The 23,407-nt window shown below is 41.6% G+C and overlaps 1 protein-coding gene across 6 annotated transcripts in view; it reads right to left on the bottom strand.

Moving 5' to 3' along the window:
- Window positions 1-23,407, bottom strand: part of LOC142499606 (sodium channel protein type 2 subunit alpha-like) — a 167,676-nt gene that overhangs the window by 29,257 nt on the left and 115,012 nt on the right. For 4 of the 6 annotated variants that reach the window (XM_075609189.1, XM_075609188.1, XM_075609187.1 and 1 more), the window contains 3 exons: window positions 22,309-22,432; window positions 20,971-21,125; window positions 6,798-6,971 (listed from right to left, as the gene is read on the bottom strand). In XM_075609189.1, the coding sequence (XP_075465304.1) occupies window positions 6,798-6,971; window positions 20,971-21,125; window positions 22,309-22,432 (453 nt within the window). Of the gene's footprint in view, window positions 1-85; window positions 209-6,797; window positions 6,972-20,970; window positions 21,126-22,308; window positions 22,433-23,407 lie in introns of all 6 variants that reach the window. The other 2 variants (XM_075609192.1, XM_075609193.1) reach the window with 1 other exon arrangement.

The following is a 23,407-nucleotide window of genomic DNA, read 5'->3' as shown; positions in this document are numbered from 1 at the left end:
AAACTAAGCCAGACAATAAAAAGGAACCTACAAAAAAGGATATCGGTGAATGTGCACTGTTCCCCAATCTACATACTGGTCTTACCCTCATGCCTTCAAATCTTGATAATGCTCGAAGAGGTCTCAGTGCTCTCAAGGTCCTTAGAGACTTAATAGCGGCTAGTTGATCATACCCGAAGGCCGCCGACAAAAGGGATATGACAGAAATCTGTTTAGAATTAATAGCATTGTTAATCAGAACCTGATGTACTGTACTGATACTTGGAGTGAAGAATCACTGTGGGCATTTGAAGGAATTGCTTGAATTTTTGTTGAGTAAATGTTTACAAAAGCCCTTTCCAATAATGTACTGTATATAGTTTTGCACTAAGATCAGTGATCATCAAGGATGGCTTGTGAAAATGTGCCAGGTAATACTTCAGTTCAAATGAGGACTAATTTGGCCACTAAGGCAAAAATGACTTTGATTTATGTACTCGCTGCTCTAACTAAAGATCTGAAAAGCTAAGATCAAAGCAAAGTTCCAATAATGTATAAATAAACATGGTTAAACCACTGTGTGGTCACTGCCAGTGCTACAGCGAGCAAAGCATAATGAGACTACTTAGTACCAATTAGATTTAAAATATTAAATGGAAGGATAACAAATGATTAGCAGCAAGATATAATCATTTACTGAATGAGCTAATTAAGGTTATAAAAAACATAAACATAGTTACTGGTTAAAACGTTTTTTTTTACTATATAAATTAAGCTATTTCCAATTTTTTAAAGATACCTTACTGATATTAAAATATTTTTTTTCTATTAAAGTTCAAATCTATTTTGGTAATAATATTGGGGTGATTTATCAATGCTTTGAAAACGTTACGTTTAGCACAAAAGACTAGTTCTGAACGGAAGGCTAAATGACAGCCAATTTATAAAGTGTCTACCTCTGTGTTACTGTACCTACATTTTTGCCTCACAAAATCCAAATCTAACATTTTTTAGATGGGGAAACCTAGCATAATGATTGAGTATATTATATTCTGAGAATATGATCATAGAGCAAGTGGAAAAATCCAAGCTATTTCCCCACTAGGAGGTAGGAATGGTCAAATTAAGGACCATGAGCTTGTGTCTGCCAAATAAACATGTACTATATCTAGTACTTGTACATGATTTTGTGAATTAATGTCAATTTTGCTAAAAAAAAATACAAAAAAAAATAGAACGTACCCGAAGATTTTCTAGCTCTTGGATTCCATATTAAATTCAAAGAGCAGAGCTAAGGAATCCATCGAGCAATATGCACGTACGAGCTACAGCTGTGGTTTACAAATACCATACTGTTCTCACATGGACATACCATTGTGACTCCAATGAAACAAAAACAACTGACAAAGAATGAAGACAAGGTGCACCACAATGAAACTTCACTTGAAACACAACCAGTGTTCACAGCACTCTTAACCTTTTCATTAGAAGAGCAACCGGTGGTCGAAGTGTGATAATGTGGAAAGCCTGTGCGTCATCACTTTGTACCAACACATTCACTAATTCAATAGATATTTAAATGCTCTTTCTCTGTGTTGTTAAAGCATAAATAAATCATTAACTTTTTATAAAGGGTACATTTTTATTTCAAATCATACGCCATTCCTTAAATATGTTACAGTGCGAGAAGTTGTTGTTAGCACTTCGACCAAAGTTTGCAACACAAAACGTTATTGGGGGCAATAATGCAACTGGTTAACATACCCACTGGAGAATCTGGAGGGCTCTAATGCCACCAGTGTTATAATAATAAGTCATCATGCCTTCCTATATTTTAGCACCTTTGATTCCTTTGACACTGGCACTCAGCCCTTAATGTTTCTTATAACCTTCCAGTCTTCATTTGTGCTTTTTGGCCTTGATAAAAAAGTAAGGGGTTATTAGTTACAGTACTTACCCTGTACTGTTGTTACACATTTAGGGAATGCCTACAATATTTTTCACTGCCTGACTTTGAAGGGGGAAAAAACTTTTGTATTCATCCAAAACATTTAAAGCAGCAATCCGCCCAGAAGCCTATAATGTTAGTATCCTGCCAGTTGCCTCGAGCACTGAAATAATTGAAAGCTCAGTCTGCTTTAGGGACGCATTCATTTTGACCTCCCAGACAATGAATATTTCAACTTCTCAGATTGCCTGAACACAGCATCAGGTTTTACAAATAAAAACACCCCTGAAAGGGCCACAGGAGATCATTTTAAGTAAATATAAAAACTGCAAGTGGTGATGGCGGACTGCTGCTTTAACAAGGTGGCTTGCAAAACTCAAGTAAAAATGTATCAAAATATTATTGCTGATTTTGTGCTTCTGTTTAGATATCTGTTTATTGCATGGCAAGATAATATAAACATAGTTACAAGTTATTGAATATTAGTAATGTGTACAAATGCAGCTGCAGGGCATTGTGTAGGGGAATATTATTATTTTTTCTTACTGCCATACTGTATGTCTGTATTTGATTATTTATTGTCATCCAAGTAGTCTGTTTTTTCCCTCCTTACATATATACTTTTGTAACTTGCATTGTAGCTTTGTGTTACATTTTTTTTGTTGGTATTCCTCTACTTGAATTGTTTTGGTTACTGAAAGGTTTCAATTTTAACGATTAAAGATACTTCATTTTAAATAAAGATGCTGTAATGATCTCCCAGCCACGCAGACTGCTACATAATGTGTTCTAAGACCTTGTGAAAGTGAAGGTGTTTTAAAGAAATTTTATTGTAGCCTAGGGTCCAACAGTAGTACATACACTACAGTATTGTGCTGTGTTTTTCATTGCTTTGTGTCTGCCCTTAAATTCCTAAGCAATTTTCCAGTTTGGACCTGATAGTGTGTTAACCAACAGTTATACTGAGAGTGTATTTATAGATGGTAAAACTTCTTGATTCTGGTTTTGCAAAAAGGGCAACTAACACATTAATGGTTGCCTTGATTTGCTTGCCTTCTACAAAACCTGCATATGTATAGTGGGTACTTAAATTGACAAACACTTGACTGTACAAAGTACAGAAAATACAACCCATGAATGTGTGTGTGTGTGTGTGTGTGTGTGTGTGTGTGTGTGTGTGTGTGTGTGTGTGTGTGTGTGTGTGTGTGTGTGTGTGTGTGTGTGTGTGTGTGTGTGTGTGTGTGTGTGTGTGTGTGTGTGTATATGTATATATATATTACACAGGTCCCGAAACCTACTTTATTTATACCACTGTCATATTTCACAGTGGTTATTCTGCAGACAAGGATTCTGTATTTTGATATTTTGTAATAAATTCCTTTCCCGCCCCTCCTACTTTGTGATGGACCATTTTGTTTTTGTTTAGCTTCATATCTCTTGTGTGATCACCACCCTCCATTATAGGTTTATATTTCAGTTCATATCTTGGTGATGATATTTTTGGGCATAGGAACATTTACTATTAAGCTATATATATTTTGCTACTGGTTTTTGTTGTTTAGCTATTGTTGAACTATTAATAACATGGAAATTAGTAACTCGTGGCACAAATACCGTGTGCATTTGCATTCCACTATCCAGAACTCTTTTCTGCATTACGGAAGACATGCAGATGCACTTATGGGTTTTCTATATTTTTAGTGGAACATTATATCTGTATATTTAATAGCCCAATTCTTCTTCCTTTTTTTTTTTTTTAGTCAGTAGAAATGGTCTTTTATTCTTTGTTTCATTACACTGTCTTTCCTCTTAGAATGATATTTTTTATTCTGTTTGTATTTCTTCTATAGTGTGAGAGTAGCACCAGGCACTGGTTGCCTGCTCGAGAATACACATCATTAATGTGCTTCTCTATTCTATTACACATTCTAAACATGTTTAAATAAAAATTAAAAAAAAAATAGGGCAAATAACCTTTGTGGCAAATACTCAGGATTTATTGGAAAAATGTCCTTCAAAGAAAAAAGGCTCAAACATCAACCCTGTCGTGAATAAAATTACATAAAAGATATGACATATCTGCCTCTCATTTAATACATCACTTCATGCAATAAACAGTGAAGGCACCTTTTCTATTTCTTTTCTACACGTCTGTTTATAAATACTGTAAGTAGAGATGGGCAAACTTTTTGCCAAAGTTTACATTTCCAGCAAAATTGCCATTTCTTTGCGAATCCATCTTAATTAGGAAAATGTAGCATCTGTGTGTGCATGTATGTATACTGTACGTATACAGTATATATTAGTGTTATATGTATGTATATATATTTTTTTTTCTTAAAAAATGGGATTATGCAAAAATTCGACTTGGCAATGTAAAAATTTGCTTAAAAGTGAAGCAAAGTTAAAATAGCGTAAAAAAAAAGCGAAATAGGGTCATGGGTGGAAATGCCAATTTTTGGCACAGTTTTTGATGTACAAATGGTTCAAACAAACTTTTGCAGGTTTGCGAAAAAATTAGGAAAGTTCTTCTGAAAGTTCGAACTTTGACACATTCACCCATCACTATTGTACAGCATTTTGTAGGGAAGAGGTGGGAAACGGTGCATATATCTGTATGACAGATAGGGGCTTATTCTATACCCGCCGAAGCTGCCGATCGGGACGAATGTCAGCGAAAACATGGTAATATCAAAGACAAGCTGGGCACTCTAAAAATCAGTTTATTATAACTCAATACAAATAGCCATAATACCTTTCAGCCAAAAGCAGCCCGATTGGTCACTTCAACGAATATAGAAGAAAACCCGTAGAAGTCAACTTCAAAAAGTAAGTATTTCATGAATATACAGTAGAACCCACAGCATGCTATTTAGATCTCAAACAGAATTATGGAAAGGGCATGGAAGGTGTGACTTTTCTGTATAGTCTATGAAAATCATGAAATGCATGGAAAAAAAACCTGCAATATAAAATACATGAAATATGCTGAATATTAACAACATTCATATAATATAATAATAAAAAATATTGATAAAAGTACTATAATGCATTGTACCTCGGAATCGAGTAATATATTTCCTTCTGCATGTCAATATTATCTTTCACATCTATAAATATAACTGATGTACTAGCTGTTGCTAAGATATTGAAAAACAATACATCGTATAACAATGACATATCAAGTAATGCTGCAAGAAGCCGATAAGAACTGCTGCAGTATGCTAAAACTTGGGGAACGGAGGAAGACATTATAACAACTGCAATATTTCACACATTCATTTTTCATAGGCAATGTTAATTCCAGTTAAGTAAAAATACCTGATCTTCTATATAACACAATTACAATAGTTCTTTGCTTAGCAACAGCAGGGCTCTAATACTGTACAACACCAAGGACAACGAAGGAAGAACAAAATACTGTACACTTTTTCTTTAACACTTAATATTGATTGGACCAAAGATTTTCAAAGTTTGGTTAGTTATTATAAAAATAGCTGTAAAAATATATATATTATTCATTTTTAATATAAAAATAGGGGGATTAGCTATTAAAACTTAAAAAGTGGACAACCTAGAAGTACATCATATGGTAACATTTGTGCAGTTACACTTTTTTTAAATGAATTGTCAGTAGTGTTTTGTAGGGGTTGTAAAAAAAACGTTGGGGTTGTGGTTTGGCCTGAACCCGATTATTATTTTTTTTAAAACATAAAATAACTAGAAGATTGCTAAAATAACATTACAATGCAGGGAGGAAAAAATACTTAAAATAAGTGTACTGTATTGTGTGTACAAGTAATGTAGTTGCCCCACCAATGGCGATCAAATTAAAATATGGGGTTACTGTTCACTGCCACGCACTACAATGTAAACCCATATATAAAGCAAGAAACCACTTATTTTGATATTCAGTATCAAAGGGTTTTACTGCCAAGAATTGTAAATGAAATGAAGACTACAGAGATATGAATGTGTTAATACCTAAAAGTGTATAAAAACAACAATGAAGAGGCTGTTAAGGAACACATATGTAAAAGATTGAATGGTAGACTAGTCTAACTGGAAGGATATACAGTACCAGAATGTATTATAAGCCTCTGGAAGAATAATAGCAACCAGTATACAGTATAAAGGGAGACTAGGGTAGTACCAGGTGTGTCAGAAAGATGTTATAACTACTATGTTATCTGTAATCTGGATGCCTACAATAACGATTTCTTGTTAATCTGCAAATTGAGCCTATTTCCCTTCACAAATCAGAAGAAGTCCCTCTTTGAATTGATCACCTGGGTGGTGAACATCACAGAATCTCACAGTTCTGGAGATATTGAGTATAAAATATTGTGAAAAATTAATCATTAAAATGGCCACCAGACAGGTAGCCCATAGAAACCAGTAATATTAGGATTATCATGAACATATCTCTGGAACAAATGTGATTTCAGCAGGACTTCACAGTCTAGATTCTGAAGTAAAATAATAATAAAGTAATACATTACTTAAAATCCATCCAAGACAAGCGTGTAGTAAATATAGTGTTCCTTATAATGTCTGGCACTACCAAGTTATTAATTGAATATAGATTCTTTATGGAAACCAATCCACTATAATGAGCCCACAAGACTGAACCTCTATTCACTGCTATACCAGATTGTGAGTACTGTTAGGATAATATGTATACTTATCTCCATCGTATATTGATACCATTATTACTGTAAAAGACAAAAACATGTAGCACATAACATATTCATAAATTGACATTGGGTAGTACCGGCAAAAAGGCAAGGCCAGTTATAATTAAAGGCACTTGGTGAAATGTCATTATATTCACATCTTAAAAATAAGAAAATATATATTCAATACCTACATCAACAATCAGGAAGTCCAACCAGCACCAAGCGTTGGTGAAATATTTTTGAAATCCATATGCCACCCACTTTAGAAGCATTTCCAGGATAAATATGTAAGTGAAGACTTTGTCAGCATATTCTAGCATTGTTTTGATTGTTCTTCTCTGTTCAATATAGATGTCTTCAAATGCCTGTAATTATCATGGTTATTTTCAGTACTTCAAAAATAGTAAATGGAATATTTCAATTTATTTTCAGAAAAAATCAAGTGATTCTGTTTATTGACCTCACTCTCATTTTACCAGAAGCAACTATCTTTATTTATATAGTACTTTCCTTCCATGGCCACAAGGACTCAAAGGGCTTCCCAATTGCAAAAAAAGAAAAGAAAAACACTTACAATTATAGAACAAAACAAAAACAAGATAGAAAAAATGGCGTATAGGGAAAGATGAGTTCCTTCAAATAGATAGTACATGATCTGTCCTTGAAATTAATTTGCCCTTTTACAGGAAAACCAGTGCAGAGAGTGGAGAACAGGAATGATTCTTGCTAATTAACAACCAGACAGCAGTATTCTGCACCCGCTGCAGGCAGAGTACAGTAGCTCTGTTTCAGGAAGTCCCAGGTAAAGTGCACTGCACTAGTCCAAGCGTGAGAACACAGGCATAAACCATGGCAGGGAGATCCTCTGGAGAGTCATGTGCTTAATCCTGGCTATACAAAAACCCAACTAAGTTACCAGCACTCAAGGGTTAATAATTAACCAATGTCAAGGAACACCCCACAGGGCGGGTATGTGGATGGGAGTGTAGTGCAGCAGCTCCAATACCCACCGGCACAAATCAGCTAATAAAAGACATTCTCAGCGCAGTTACCCTAGATCCAAGCATAGCACCACGGGTGTGAACCTCTGCTGATCAGTCACATACCACTTTCGAGGAATTATGGCTACAACAAGGCAGAAAAATAAACGAAAAACAGACGTGCGATCATACTTCGCAGGGGGAAGCAAAGCAAGGCCAGAGGAGAACCCTGCAGGCACAGACTCAGACTCGGCCCCAGAGATGGAGGGGACAGAACAGGCGGGGATAATAAAGAAAGAAATAGCTCAGATTTAAAGTCGTTCTTCAGGGGGGAAGTGGAGAGTCTCCGCAAAGATATACTCCAGATTGGCACCCGCACGAACGAGCTTGAATAAAAAATGGAGGAAAGCTCCCGGTGCCATCGGGAAACAACTACACGGATGGGGGACCTGGAGCGCAGAGTAGCGGAGCTCGAGGACAGGCAAGAGGACAGCGAGAATCGTGACAGGCGCAATAAGCTGCGCATACGGGGGATACCCGAGGAGATCCTAGATCCCGAGGCCCTGCTCAATAGGTGGATGAGCAGCATATTGCCAGGCAAAATGGAGGCTGAGCTAACAATGGATCGCTGCTATCGCGCCCTGCGTTCGCGCCAAATGCCCAACAACCCTCCCCGGGACGTGATCCTCCGCCTGCACCATTACAGAACAAAGGAGGAGATCTGTAAGATTACACGGGCTACGCCGGCGGTAACCTATGAGGGAATCACCATGGCGATTTTCCAGGATCTCTCCCCTCTTACCCTGGCGAGGCAGAGGGCGCTGTTCCCCATCACAAGAGCCCTACGAGACGCAGACGTCCGCTATCGCTGGGCTTTCCCTTTCGCCCTGGTGGTGATAAGAAACGGCCGCTCCCACACCATTAAACACCATTCAGAGGGGGCTGCTTTCCTCAAAAAGCTGGGCATAACAGCTGCAACCACAGGCCCGGGGAACCCGGAGGCGCGTCCCCCCCGCCCGGCTGAATGGGAAAAAGTGCCCAAAACAGCGGAGCGGCGCAAAGACAGAGCGGACACAGACGCTTAGTAACATCATACAAGACGCCAAAAATCACAGTTAAAGTTGCATAAGTTCCATGTTAAGTTGCTACTTGTACCCCCATTGATGAACATTGTTCTAAGGCCCACCTCGACCTCAGAGGGTGCCCAAGGAGACCAGAGGGAGTGAATATGCCCACCTGCACCAAACCCTGCAATGGCGAAGAAAACCCCCCAAAATGGCGTTACTAGTCTTACCTGGCAAAGAAGGGGAGAAAGCGCGGCAAGTATCATGGCGGCGGCTGTTTTGGCGGGACAGACTGGTAAGCAGGGTGCGCCCGCCCCCGGCTGCGACCTTCTCCGCCCTCGTCCGGCCCCCATCTGCCAACCCACTGCCGCGTCATCTGACGAGTTCCGGCGGCGCCGCAGAGTTCCGGATATCCGGCGGAGAGGCTGTCCCACCGGAAGTGCGTCACGAGACGGGTCCCAGCTCCCCCCGGCAGAGGCACGCGAGCTCCACTGCCGGGGAGGGGTACAGACGCCCAGCGGACACTGAGGGAAGACGGCTAGACAGCGCGTGTGAAGGAGAGCCGAGCAGAGAAGGCTGTCACACCGGAGCAGCCCCAGAGCAGTGGGGGGAAGGGCGCGACAGGAGGGAGAGATACCCAGGAGGCAAGGGGGAGGAGGGTTGAAGGAGATGGAGGCCTAGCACACAAGGCAGGAGGAGGGAAACCAGTGGCCACCTGGGTGGGACGCAAGCAAGGGAGAGGGCAGGCTAGTGGAGGAAGCAGGGGGGTCACAAACAGAATAGAAGAAGGTCCATGGGTGCAGGGGGGGGTCGGCTCCATGCGTCCCCAGTTAGGCATTACAAACAGGCCAGAACGCGGCAGTTAGGTTAAAATATTAATAAACACACTGAGACAGGTAGGTTTGGGATTTAAGGGTCGCCTAGATGCCCAGCAGACACTGGAGGTGGACGGCGGGACAGCGGATAAGGGGGAGAGCCGGGCAGAGGAGGACGTCTCCCCGGGACAGCCCTAGAGCAGTGGGGGTAGGGCGCTATACCAGGGAGAGATGCCCTGGTGGCGAAGGGGAGATGAGCTGCTGGCGACAGAGGCCTGACACAGGAGGGGAACTAGCGGCCACCTAGGCGAGACCTTAGACTGGGAAAGGGCAGGTTAGTGGAGGAAGCAGGGGGGATGCAAGTGGCATAGAAGGAGGACTATAGGTGCAGAGGGGAGGTCGGCTCCGTGGGTCCCCAGTTAGGGAATACGGAAGGGCCAGAACACGGCAGTTAGGTTTACATTTCAATAAAAACTCGGAGCCACGTAGGTTGGGTGCTCCAAGGGTCGCCTGAAGTTAGACCCAGTTGGGGGAAGGGGTGGCTGCACGAGGACATTCAGCAGAAGCCGGCGGGTGGTCAGGAGGCTGTCACCAATCCTGCCCGCAGGCTTGTGCTTCCACGACAGGGAGTTGGGCCCAGCCCGCGCCCCTGTTAAAGTCCCGGAATCCCATGGTCCGCAGGAGGGACTATGGTGCTGGACAGGGAGGGAGGAGGGTCCAGAGGGAAGGATTTACTTCCGGGCATTTACCCTGGGGCCCTCTGGGACCACCAGGGTACTGTTTTTGTGTTTATTTGTATGTTGTTTCCCTTGCCTTTCCCTCATGTCTTTCCCCGTCCAGGTTCCGGACCCCCGAAGAGAGGAGACGATCCCCAGTACAAGACGCCATCATGGACGACGCCACCCACGAGGGATGCACCCCCCGGGTAAGCACCTACACCACATCCGACAAAGCTACCCACACCACATACAAAAATGGCAGTAACACTTATCTCCCAGAACGTTAAAGTGTTCAATAGCCCAAAGAAGCGTAAGGTAGCCTTCTCTGAATTCAGACGCAGAGGGGCAGACGTGATCTTTCTCCAGGAGACCCACTTCAGTACACACAGCAGCCCTGGGTTCTTAGATAAAAGTTATAGGCAGTTTTTCCTGGCCTCCGCTAAAGAAAAAAAGAAAGGAGTAGCCATAGTATTCAATAATAAATCCCCCTTCCAACTAGAGAAAACAAAAAGGGACAGCAAAGGGAGATATCTTATCTTAGTAGGACTCCTACAACAATGCAGAGTAACCCTAGCTTGCATATACGCACCCTGTGAGAACGATCCGAAGTTCTTTGAGGAGTTTTTCCAGGTATTGCAAAGATGTGCCGTGGGAAATGTAATCCTAGCAGGGGATTTCAACAAAACAATAGACCCCAGGATAGATAGATCACCGCAGCAGCAAAAGCCTAGACACACTGGGAATGGGCCACTGCTGGAGGGCCTCAAGCAGGGGAGCCTGGTAGATATATGGAGGGAACAGCACCCCGGGGAGCGGAGCTATACGTTCTACTCCCACCCTCATGACAGTTACAGCAGGATTGACCACTTTTTTGTGTCTAGTGGAATGGTCCCACAGATATCCGATTCCAAAATACACGACATTACGTGGTCGGACCATGCATCAATAGAGCTGAGATGCACACAGATTAGGCCTATTAGCCCGGGAGCAAACTGGAAACTAAATGAGTCACTGATTAAGATACCAGAATTAGAGAAAAAGGTTAAAGAGGAGATCAGGCAGTTTTTCCAGACTAATCTAGGCAGTGTGGAGTCCCACACAACCCTGTGGGAGGCTCACAAAGCCACAATTAGGGGAGTGCTAATTAGCATAGCAGCAAGAAAGAAAAAACTGAGGGATGCCAAATTGACACAGCTATATAAGAGGTTACATGAGCTCTCTGCACTACATAGCCGATCGGGCAGAGGAGATACCCTAAAGGAGTTGAAGGATGTAAGGACTGAGCTTAACCTCCTCCTCACCTCCAGGGCCGAGAAAGACTTGAGTTGGACACATTGAAAATTTTATGAGAAAGCCAACAAGCCGCGTGTTGTGTAAAGGTGAAAAAGAAGGCGCTAACTCTACTAGTGTACACTTGTGATATACAGTGAGTGATGATTATAATCAAATTATTAAAAAACAGTGGTGACGTGATATACAACGTGAAAAAGGTATAAAAAGGTCTCTTATGACACACAGTCTCTCCAAACATTTCATGGAAAAGCACCAGGGAGACACCGCTGGTCTGACATACATGCCCATTGAACATGTTCCGGGCCACTGGCGGGGGGGAGATCGCAATCTGGAACTCATGAGGAGGGAGTCATTCTGGATTCACAGATTGCGGACTCTCTCCCCCAGGGGCCTCAACATGGAAATTGAGATAGCACCCTTTTTGTGACACACAGAATCCTTATGATACCATCATGTTCATTGATCACTAACCAGTTCTCTCTTGTCTTCCTTTGTTTTTTTCCCTCACTGTGTCAATTTTTTGGTCCACTGCTGTTCCAATAGATCTAGGCTAATAGAATTTAGTACTTATTGTGCCACTGTTTTTTCTACTCTCCTTATTCCCCTTATAACATGCCTATTGCAGGATGTTTTATCCTATTTGTATAAAAATTGTGTATTTTACTGATGTATACTGCAGGCCATTCTGCTGCTGTGTCCCAGCAGAACACACAGCTCCGTGTTCTAATGTAACGCCACCCTCTCATAAATGTATAAGTCTGTGACCGCATTCATATATATAACGGAGCCTTCCCCCCTTTTTTCCCTACCTCACATTAATTAATGTGCTGTAAATTACTTCCAGTTATGGAATAATCCATTGAAGCGCCCCTGCATTATCCGAATTACAGCTTTTGCCCTATTTTTTATATATATTTTTTGCATTAACCCATTCCAATCCTTTTTCAATCCCACACCCCGTTCCCTCATATTTAGATTGAGGTGAATCAATCCACCGTATTGCCTCTTAATGAATGATTAATCATTATTGTATGTATTCCCATAACATACTTGGGTTCCATTGAGGGATATAAGAAGTCTTAATCACCTCTCTTTTGAACCCCATATCCCTCACTTATGCAATATTCTAGTTTGATATAAACATCTCACATTACAAATATAAATCAATTGCCATATCACATTGAAGTGTTTTGAATACGATATCCATGGTATTTTGCCCACTGAAAACCAAGTGCTCCCTTATGTATATAGATGCATTTTAAGGCAGTAATTAGTGCAGACCATTTTAGACACATGTTTTTTGGATTTAATGCCAATCATGCGGGGTATATTAAGATACTAAGGAGTAGGGGGCGGTACACTCCTGATGAAGCCACGCACCCTATTGGCGAAATGCGTAGAGTGGTAGCCGCCCATAGAAGGAGAGAAGCTGTAGCAGAGATTGCAGACCCACGACCGGAAGTGACGCATCACGACCAACCGGAAGTGACGTATCGGAGCCTGCCGGACAGGACAGCCCACCCGAGAGGGAGCTCCAGGCAGAGAGCCAAGCAGCGTCCTACACGAGCAACAAAGCTGACGGGAATAACACACCCCAGAGGGATCCTACGAGGTGGAGAGTCCCAGGCAGCAGGGTCCCACGCAGGGTCCATACCGGAGGTGGTGGGTGAGCCTGAAGCTAACAGCATTCTCTCCTCGGTCACATATATTGTGATACACGCATGAATTACATGTTTTTATTGTAAGTGTTCATTTTTAAACCCTATAAAGTCAAGTTTTTTTATATTACTGGTCTGCACTATGGATATCTTTTCTTTTTTATATATACTGCTGCTAAGCTGAGATTGGAAGTCTATATATTCCTGGATGAGAAACCCTCCTTGCAGAGACCATTGTGTCAAACCGCTTGTTTTTGACTTACATCTTGTAAGTAGGCCACACATACGAGCCAAGATTCATCACAGATTCTATATATAAGTTATCAAACTGTCTGCACTTAGATTGTTTTTTGTTTTATTTCCCTTTCATGCTCCCCCTGGATTGCAACTGGAAAGCCAACAAGCCGGACACAATGTTAGCCAACCGTAATAGGCAGCCAAATTACAATATACAAACAATTCGAACAAAATCAGGGGAGACATCCTCTAACCCTAAAGTTATAGTGGAAGAGTTTAAACAATACTATGCACAGTTGTATAATGGGGAGAAAGTGGTCCACAATGTAAATACAAGGCGCAGACTGCAGGAATTCTTCGCAGAGGCTACTCTGCCGCAGTTGGGCAGGTTGGAGCGAGAGGCGATACAGAGTGATTTCACGCGGGAAGAACTGACAGCAGTAGTCAAAAGCTTGAAGTCTTCCAAGGCCCCGGGCCCAGACGGGTTCTCTAATTTATATTATAAAAAATTCATTGGAATACTAGCCCCACACATGCTCAGGTTATTTAACGGGGTCCTGGCGGGAGAGCCTTTCCCGGCCCAGATGCTCCAGGCGTCAATCTCCTTGATTCATAAGAAGGACAAGGATCCCACAAATTGCCAAAGTTACAGGCCGATTTCGTTGATAAATTCGGATGTTAAAATTTACTCTAAATTACAGGCCAATCGTTTAAGTGTTATCCTGCCTAGGCTGATCCATCCGGACCAGGTTGGCTTTATTAGAGATAGACAGGCGGCCGACAATACCAGAAGGGTAATAGATATAATTGACTTTGTCAATGCCAGCAAGGTTCGGAGTTTGGTGTTAAGCCTGGACGCGGAGAAAGCCTTTGACAGGATAGACTGGCCATACCTGGAGACCACGCTTGGGGCATATGGTTTCGGGGAAAAGATTTTGAGGGCAATAAAAGCATTATACACGTCTCCTGCAGCGAGGGTCCTTCATCAGGGCTTCCCCTCCGAGTTGTTTCCAATCAAAAGTGGGACGAGGCAGGGGTGCCCGCTCTCGCCCCTGCTCTTTGCCCTATGCATCGAACCACTTGCTGCACATATACGCAGTAATAGGGACATAACTGGGGTCCAAATTAACTCACAGGAGCACAAATTAGCGTTATACGCTGATGACATTATCTTGACAATCACCAAACCTCTCACCTCTCTCCCCAACCTATTTGCGCTCATGGGGCGGTTCAACCAGCTCTCAGGTTTCAAGATAAACCAATCAAAGACGGAGGCGATGAGCTTGAACATCCCCGGGGACATGCAAAAACTATTGGAACTCAACTTTGAGTTTAAATGGCAGCCCAGGTCCATCAAATACCTAGGGGTGAATGTCACAAAACAGATAACATCCCTATATCAAGCAAATTATCCCAGTCTGGTAAGGATCCTAAAAAAGGAACTACGGGACTGGTCAGCATATGGTATCTCATGGCTAGGCAGAATTTACAGTGTTAAGATGAACATTCTCCCCAGAATACTGTACTTGTTTCAAACTCTCCCGATACCAGTAGTAAGATCTGAGATTAAGGACTTACAAAATTCAATAACATCATTTATTTGGAAAGGCAAAAAACCACGGATCAAAGCAGCAATTATGCAGAAACCTAAAGAGGCGGGGGGTCTGGCAGTGCCATGTTTGTTGTCCTATTATAAGGCAGCTCAGTTGTGCCAAATTACGCAGTGGCATGGGGACCCGGAGCTGCGCCGGTGGGTGTCTCTGGAGAGGGAGTTGTGCGCCCCACTAGAGCTCAGAGATCTCATCTGGTACCCCAAACAAAGAATTAAGGCTATAAAAGACCCATTGGCATCGGTGGTCAACTCGCTCTCGGTCTGGGAGGTGTCCAAATATAGCTACTCATTGACCTCTGAACACACACTAATGGCCCCTTTATATAGTAATCCAGATTTTGCTCCTGGACTAGAGGGGAAGAATTTCCAGATCTGGCGACAACGGGGGGTTCACAGATTAAAGGACCTGGAGGGCAGCAACACCATCAAATCATTTGATCAATTGAAGTCAGAAACAGACATTCCTAACACAGAATTTATTAGATACCTCCAGGTCCGGGCATTTTACAACAAACACAGGTGAGACCACCCTTAACGAATTTTGAAAGGCTCTGTGTGCGGGGAACTGACACACGGGGACTGATCTCCACTCTATACAGACAGGTGGTCGGTACTGATAAAGACGACATAACTAGACCCAGATTCATGAGTTTATGGGAATCAGACCTACACGAAACACTAGAGGACGGAAATATTCAAGGCGGCCGCCAGCAGCTCCATCTGCACGACATTGAAGTAGAACTCATATAAGGTATTGTTGAGGTGGTATCTCACCCCAGTCAGATTAGCTAAATTTATTAAAGGCGCTTCCCTGCTCTGCCCACGGCAGTGCGGGGAACAGGGGGATCTGGTACACACGCTGTGGTCCTGCCCAAAGCTTATGCCAGTTTGGCAACAGATTCTAGATTGGCTACAGAGGATCTTAGGCCTCCAAATTCAGCTAGACCCGTGGCTGTTCCTCCTAGGCAGACCCACTGACGAAGTCTCAAGAACGGGGAACAAATTAATAGCACATTTTGCAACAGCTATGCGGTGCGAGACCGCAGCATTGTGGAACCAGAACGCAATTCCATCAATAGACAAAATTAGAAATCGAATTTGGTTTGTATGCCAGATGGAAAAGTTAACGAGTCTGGTTAACGATACTGGCGAAAAATTTGAAAAAGTCTGGCTGTATTGGCTAGCCCAGACGGATATCCCGGGACTGAGTAATGCCACCATCTGGCTTTAATAGGACAAAATGAGTTCTCCTTGGATGCACAGACAAGGCGACAGAACAGATTCATAGGACTAACGGTAGGCCCCCCCCCCCTATAGGGAGCTAGGTCTAAGCTGACGCCTCTAAACCTCAATAAGCGGGAGAGCCACAATACCAAGGGCAGGTGGTGTCCGTCCGACAGAAGAGATCCAGGAAGCGAATGGGAGCGCCTCCTCAACTCCCCCCTCCCTCCCCCTCAACTCCCCCCCTCCCTCCCCCTCTCACCTCCCCTTATCCCTCTACCTGTCTATGTCCTGTCGTCTTCCCTTCTCTCTGTCTGTTAAATGTTGTATGTCTGATGTTGAGTCTGTCCACCAGGACAACGCAATGTAATGTGTTCATATGACTTATACCTGAAAATAATAAAAAGAAAGTTGAAAAAAATAAAATAAACCAATTTCAAATGGATATACTAAAAAAGAAAAGAAGATATTTACAGTACTTGAATGACAAGGTCATAACAAGAAACACTAGGGAATGAACAGTGTAGGTACAGTATGTAAACACATTAATCATGGACAGAAATAAGTCAAATACTGTACAAAGCATAATGTGCAAATGGTGAACTATACACAGGGGTACATGACAAAAAAGAGAGTGAGGAAACGATGGGGAGTGGAACACAGTATGAATCAAGGGGGGCAATGTTTCTGGGGTGAGACCCTTCTTTTGGCTCGCTTCCACAGACAACGAGGGTCTGTGGTACTTCCATTAAGAACCTCAGCTAACAGAGAGTGCAGATATAGAGTACAGTCCCAAAATAGAGGGAAATGTAAAGTGCCCATCCTATGCAGTAGCTAACAAAGAGCTAAGCATGCACAAAAGAGCAAAAGTGCTCAGAAAGCTTGAGAGCTCAAATAATAAAGTCGCAATACAGACTAATCCCTGGAGGGGGTAACGTTACGTGAGGCAGGAACCAATGTGTTGTAGCAAACTGTGAGATCAGGAATGAGGGACGTCTTTCCAAATCTCACCAAGTTTGCTGCAACACGTACAGCAAGGGTGCACAATCATTCCCGCTGCACCCCCTGCCTGCTTCCCACCCTGATCGCGCCCCCCCCCCTTTCTTACCTCATCTCCGGTGTCTAATGTTGCCGCGGGCTCACGTGACTTCACGTTGCCATGGCACTGTGACATCACGTGACCCTGACGCCGCGTCGACATGGCAACACGTCGCCGAAGACAAGGTAAGGATAGTTGCAGAGGCCTCACGCGATCCCCTAGCATTTAATTTAAATGCCTTGGGGTCACACCCCCCCTGAAAAATTGTGCGCCCCCAGTTTGCGCACCTCTGATGTACAGTATTGGTTCCTGCCTCACGTAACGTTACCCACTCCGGGGTTTAATCTGTATTGAGGGCTTTAGTTTTTTGAGCTCTGTAGCTCTTTTGTGCATGCTTAGTTCTTTGTTAGCTATTGCATAGGCTGGGCTCTATTTTGGGACTATACTCATTTTATATCTGCACTTTCTGTTAGCAAGGGAGATCCTAACTGAGATTCTTAAGGGAAGTACCACATACCCGCCTGGTCTATTGGAACGGGCTAGAAGGGGCTAACCCCCCTGAAACGTTGCCCCCTTGATTCACTCTGTGTTCCCCTCCCCTTTCCCCCCCTCTGTCTCCTTTTTGTAATTTGTTCTCCTGTGTAAATTTCCACATTTGTACATTGTGCTTCGTATTTGACTTACTTCTGTCCATGTTTATGGTGTTTGAACACTGTGCCTTGATTCATTTCTGTCCTGTGTTCATACAGTGTGCCTACACTGTTCATTCCCTTGTGTTTATTGTTATGGCCTTGCTTTTATTCAAATAAATATCTTTTTTTTGGCATATCCATTTTACATTGGTTCATTATTAACCCCTGAGTGCTGGGAATCTAGTTGGGGGTTTGTGTGAATACTTTTGAGGGTCTCAGGGTCGCTCTCTTGTTCCCTCTGCACCACCATTTCCTATTTTTGTAGATTGATTATCTTACAGAGTGCTGCTTATATTCCATACTTTTTCTTAATCCTGGCTATGTTTCTCAGGTGAACCAAAGAGGATTTAGCACAGATTGCTAAATCATCATTGTGCCACCCCACTCCCCTACAGCCCAGTCTTCAGCAAACAATAATAGAATAATGTACCTGGTCATGGAAGCAGCTTCTAAAATGGGGGCTGCATTTTCATGTAGCCAGGTCTCAGTAATAAATGCTGAGTACTGTACTGTGTGGTGATTCAATAAGGTCAGCTATAATAGCTGTCTTGTTCCTAATAGATCTGGCATAAAACAGTGATGATCAAGAAAACCAAGGGGACTAATCTAGGGTATGGGAACCAGGCATGGAGAACTCCTAATTCTGTTCCTCTGTACCCAAGGTCAAATATTGCACACCACCTCTATCTAAGTAAGGGGGAGAGGGAGAGAGGTGTTTTTGGTGTACCTGCCGGTCACAGAAGCCCTGGACAAAGGCCAAATGATTGAAGGATATAAGCATGGGATGGTTAATAGAGACTGCCGCACAATATAGGCAGAGGGCGCAAAGGAAACCAGAGTTGTACAAATACATAGGTTCAGCAGTGAAAAGGTTAAAGTGGTAGAGGCCGTGGGTGTTGAAATGAGGAAAAATGAGGAGAGGGATGATTAAAGCACAAAATCAAGTTTATAGAGGTCCATAGAGTCTATTGTGCTGGGTCTTGTTGTGATAATAAGAAGATGTACAAAATCTAATAGGTTATCTTGCTGTTATACTGTAGGTGGATGATGTACAAAGTTATTTTTGCTGTATTTAGTTTGATAAGCAAATTAGTGACCAAAGGAGCTTTTCAGCTGGTATTAAACAATCCAGAGTAAATGTTCTATGCTGTTATAGATAAACCATAGACAGAGATATTAAATAACAGTCCTCCACATCAAAGCAGGTGAGGTGTGAAGGTCCTTTCAAGTGGAGATTGTAAAATTCTTCTGGAGTACTGTGTGTTTAAGAGTATCCAAATCTAAGTCAGATAATTTGTAAGATTTGGGTGATTATTATGACGAAGAGTAGTTTGCCGGAGTGGAGAGTAGGATGGTGTCTGCAGTCATACAGTAGATCCAGAGATGATTCTAGCTTTCCACAGGAAGGGGTGTGGCTCAGTGAGTAAAGACACTGACTCTGGCACTGAGTTTGAAGCAGGGTAACCTGGTTCAATTCCTGGAGTTTGCTCCTTGTGACCTTGGGCAAGTCACTTTATCTCCCGGTGCCTCAGGCACCAAAAACATAGATTGTAAGCTCTACTTTGTCAAGCCCTGATAATTAGTAATGTAATATTTTATGAACTATATTGTTCTTTTGTGAGGTAGTAAGAGTGATCAGAGATATTGGGTAAATAATTGTAAAACAACTATCTTGTTCTTTGTTTTGAGTAAATATTATGGGGGGAATCTATATTAAGAAAAGTGGCCTTTCGGGTTGTTTTTGGCTGAAAATTGAAGTCAATGGGGATTTTCATCCGAAAACAACCCAAACGCCCGCCTCAGACAATATAGAATTACCCAGGGTCTTTATTTACAATAAACTGGATAGAATCAATAGTGTCCACATTTACTTTTACATTCTATTGATGACATAAATCCTCTTTTTAATGATTCAAATGGTTTAAGGAAGAACAACAACGGTCACAGACTTAGGCTGGGATACATTTAAGGTTATTCATAGAAAAACTGTGTGATACTAAGGCTGCGCTTATAGTGCCGGCGACAGCGACGCGACGTCACGGCAAAACAAATGCATTGCCGCCGTCGCGTGTGCATATAGTAAGCGCAACGCGACGGCGCAACGGATGGTCGCGATCGCTGGAAGTCATCTCTATTTTCCAGCGACCGTCGCGTCGCCGGCACTATAAGCGCAGCCTTAGAAATATCGCCATTTTATATATCTACCTTTGCACTGGAGGCATATTTCCAATGGTAAAGCATAGAAAAGAGGCTAACATTGCTTCTATATATTTCCATATCAATGTGGCATAATTATTTAGTCACATGCTTTTCCCTAAAGTCTGATACCTGGTCATATTGGGCTACCAACAAATAATCACCTACTGGTTGTTTTTAAGCCTATCTTGACTATGTACATATGACATAGTTGTAATGTATACAAAGACAAATTTACAGATATGCAAATTGGTTCCAATGCAGTTTGCAACTTTTTGGGCCACATTTTGCAGGGTGTTTTAATGGAAAAAAAAAAATCACTTTGCTGTCAAAGGTTTCCGTAATGATTCTTATTGTAGAAAAGTATGCTATGTGGATGCAGATTTTTGACATTAATGAGAAATTTGCAATAGTGACTATCATGGACCTCCAGTGTTATGGCCAAACACAACTTGCAAATTAGGTCAGTAACATGCAGCTGTCGTTTATATTTAACGTTAAGTGAAATGCTCATTAAATCGTCAAAAATGTTACACGTTAATATCTTTTTCTAACGCCAACTTTGACGCTGATTTAACAGCTATCTATCAGCGAACGCTGCCCATGGTTACTTATTTTTTAAAGTGTCAGATGTCTTAATAAGTAGTCTAGCTTTTTCAAACACTGTAGTAACCAGGTATAGGGCTCCAGAGTTTTGAAAACCTCATTGATCTCTGTCACCAAAGAATGCTCAAAATTCAGTAGTATCCACTCATTTCCCCTCCGTCAAATGCAGAGAGCTTAGTGCTTTGGGACAAGTGGTATCACACATTTACAGGCTTGTTATAGTTCTACTTACCAGAGCACCACTGCTCATAAGAATCATAAAGATAATGAAGGTCTCAAACCAGTTGTGCTCCACTATTCTGAAACATGTTTTTCTAAGATTCCACCAATGCTTTCCTTTGCCTTCTACCGTGCTGACGTCACAAAACGGGAACTTCTTTATACATGCTGTAAACAAAATCAGAGAACAAAGAAAGATAATAGGGATTGTCTTAGTATTGTTATATACACATGTCAAGGAATTTATTGCACCATTGTTACTCATGGCCACAATCGAAAAGCATTTTAGAAACAATAAGTGGACACAGCACCTAGTGACTGTTAATTGAAAATCAAACACAATATGTGTCTATGTATCTTTTGTTTGCCTAAAACCTACCATCTCCAAATAAGTCTTATTCTTGTATTCAGGAAATACATTTAATTATGCTCCTTTTAAATTATAATAGTGCTACAGTAGACAAACAAAGAAGAGAGTTACCAGGTTTTTTCAGCTCTATATCAATGAAGGACTCTCTTGTTTGTTCATTAAATGGTTGCTTACCTCACAACAAACCTGAACTTCTGAAGGTCTACTAGAGCTTTTAGGGGAACATTAATCAAGCTCTCATGCGGGGGAACGCGACCCGATCCAGCGATTACCACCATTGACTTAAATGACAGCTAACCCTGGATCGAGGTGCATCGTGGCTCAGTGAATCCTTGACTTCATATCAAATAACATGTTATAAAACCAACATGTGTACAGTTGTATTCAAGGATTGGGGACAGATAAAGGACACCTCACCTGTAGCTACTAAGGGCTCGAAATAACATAAACTGTTAGCTAGAACCAAATATATATGTTAATGTACGTAACTAGGAATACGTGTAAAGAAAATCAGAATATATAACGCTAGAGGAAACCATTTTCCTTTTAGTTAATTGTATGCACTGCACTCCCAATTTCTTCTGTATGATGTAAACTGTCCTTAACTCAATTACATACATGGTGTTATTGCCATATCATTTAAATCAGCTGCTTCTATATTCTTACCTGTAATCTTAAAGTTATACAAGCACAGTACGTACACAGACAAACAAATATAGCTCAAATTATCCTCATATAATGCCTTATGCAAAATCATAATGGCTTAAAAGGTTAAAGGCTTTTAGTTCCAAGGAGCAAACTAAAAAACTATTAATCGACTTAATCACAATTGCTAATATTTGCAATATACTGTAGAACCATATTACAAATCCTGAATGATTAACTAAAATATTCATACTTTTACTGGGAGTGAATAATTATACTAAACATGACAATAGGGAATGTATGAAACACAGTATCATCTCAGCTTATTTGAAGTACCTTCTGTAAAGCACTTTTCTGGTTCTTCAATTTCTTCAGCTTCCACCTGTACAGCTGGTTCTCCTTCTACCACAGGTCTGATATCAACAGTACTGCCTTCCGATGAGCTGGATAAGTTTAACTTCTACAAAACCCCAAAACATGTGTTTTAGAACCAAGCGTTTGTTTGATTGTCATTTACATATACAGTATAGAATTCTATGTCGTCAGTTATCTCTGATCCACTGAGTATTACAATTTAGTAAATGGAAGGTTTAAAACCATTCTAATAACAAAGATCTCATCTAGCATGCATTATAGCTGAAACGTCTGGGTTCCCTTGTATCAACGTAGAGCAGAGTGTTTTGACACACAGCTGTTTTTGGAGCAGAGATGCGGTACTGTACTGTATATGTGAGAACAGTTTCTTACATCTGCTGCAGTATGTTAGACTTACGCCACTTCAGATGCGGAGACTTTCTTTGGGCCAATAAAAGACACAAAGAGTGGTGCAGAGAGATGCAGACTGTGGTACTGTACATCTCATTTTAATCTGTGCACAATGTAACTCCTCCCCAACTCCCCCTATTGAAACTCCTAGGGAGCAAACTACTGTAGGGCAGACAGGGGGAAATTGGACCAAAATGCTTTGATACATACAGTATGTGCAAAATGAAAATGTCCTGTTTTTGCTCCAAAATTGCATAGACCCTCTAGTTGTTGTTTTTATTAAATTCAATCTGTAGCCTGTTACCCTGTGATAATTCACTACGCCAAGGAACATACAATGTTGTTTATTTTATATAGATACATCACACTGTAGTCTTTAGCCATCAAAGACTGTATAAGCCTTTCAGACAGTTTTGTGTCATATAACAAACTTAAATACAAGTGATTTGCTTTACAATGTTAAAGCAGAAATGCTAAAAAAAAAAAAAAAAAAACATCTCCTGTAGTTGGCTTCCTATAACAAATGGATCATCACCAGTGAAAATCTGAATTTACTTGAAAGTAGGGACCGAAAAAAGTAATACATTATAACTTTATTTCATATAGAGCTTTTCTCCCAATGGGACTCAAAGCGCTTAACAATTACAGTATAGTGCACACTATGCAGCAC

Source organism: Ascaphus truei, chromosome 7, assembly GCF_040206685.1.
Source record: "Ascaphus truei isolate aAscTru1 chromosome 7, aAscTru1.hap1, whole genome shotgun sequence".
Classification (NCBI taxonomy): Eukaryota; Metazoa; Chordata; class Amphibia; order Anura; family Ascaphidae; genus Ascaphus; species Ascaphus truei.
Note: the sequence above shows the minus strand (reverse complement) of the source record. Positions and strands in the feature narration are given on the sequence as shown.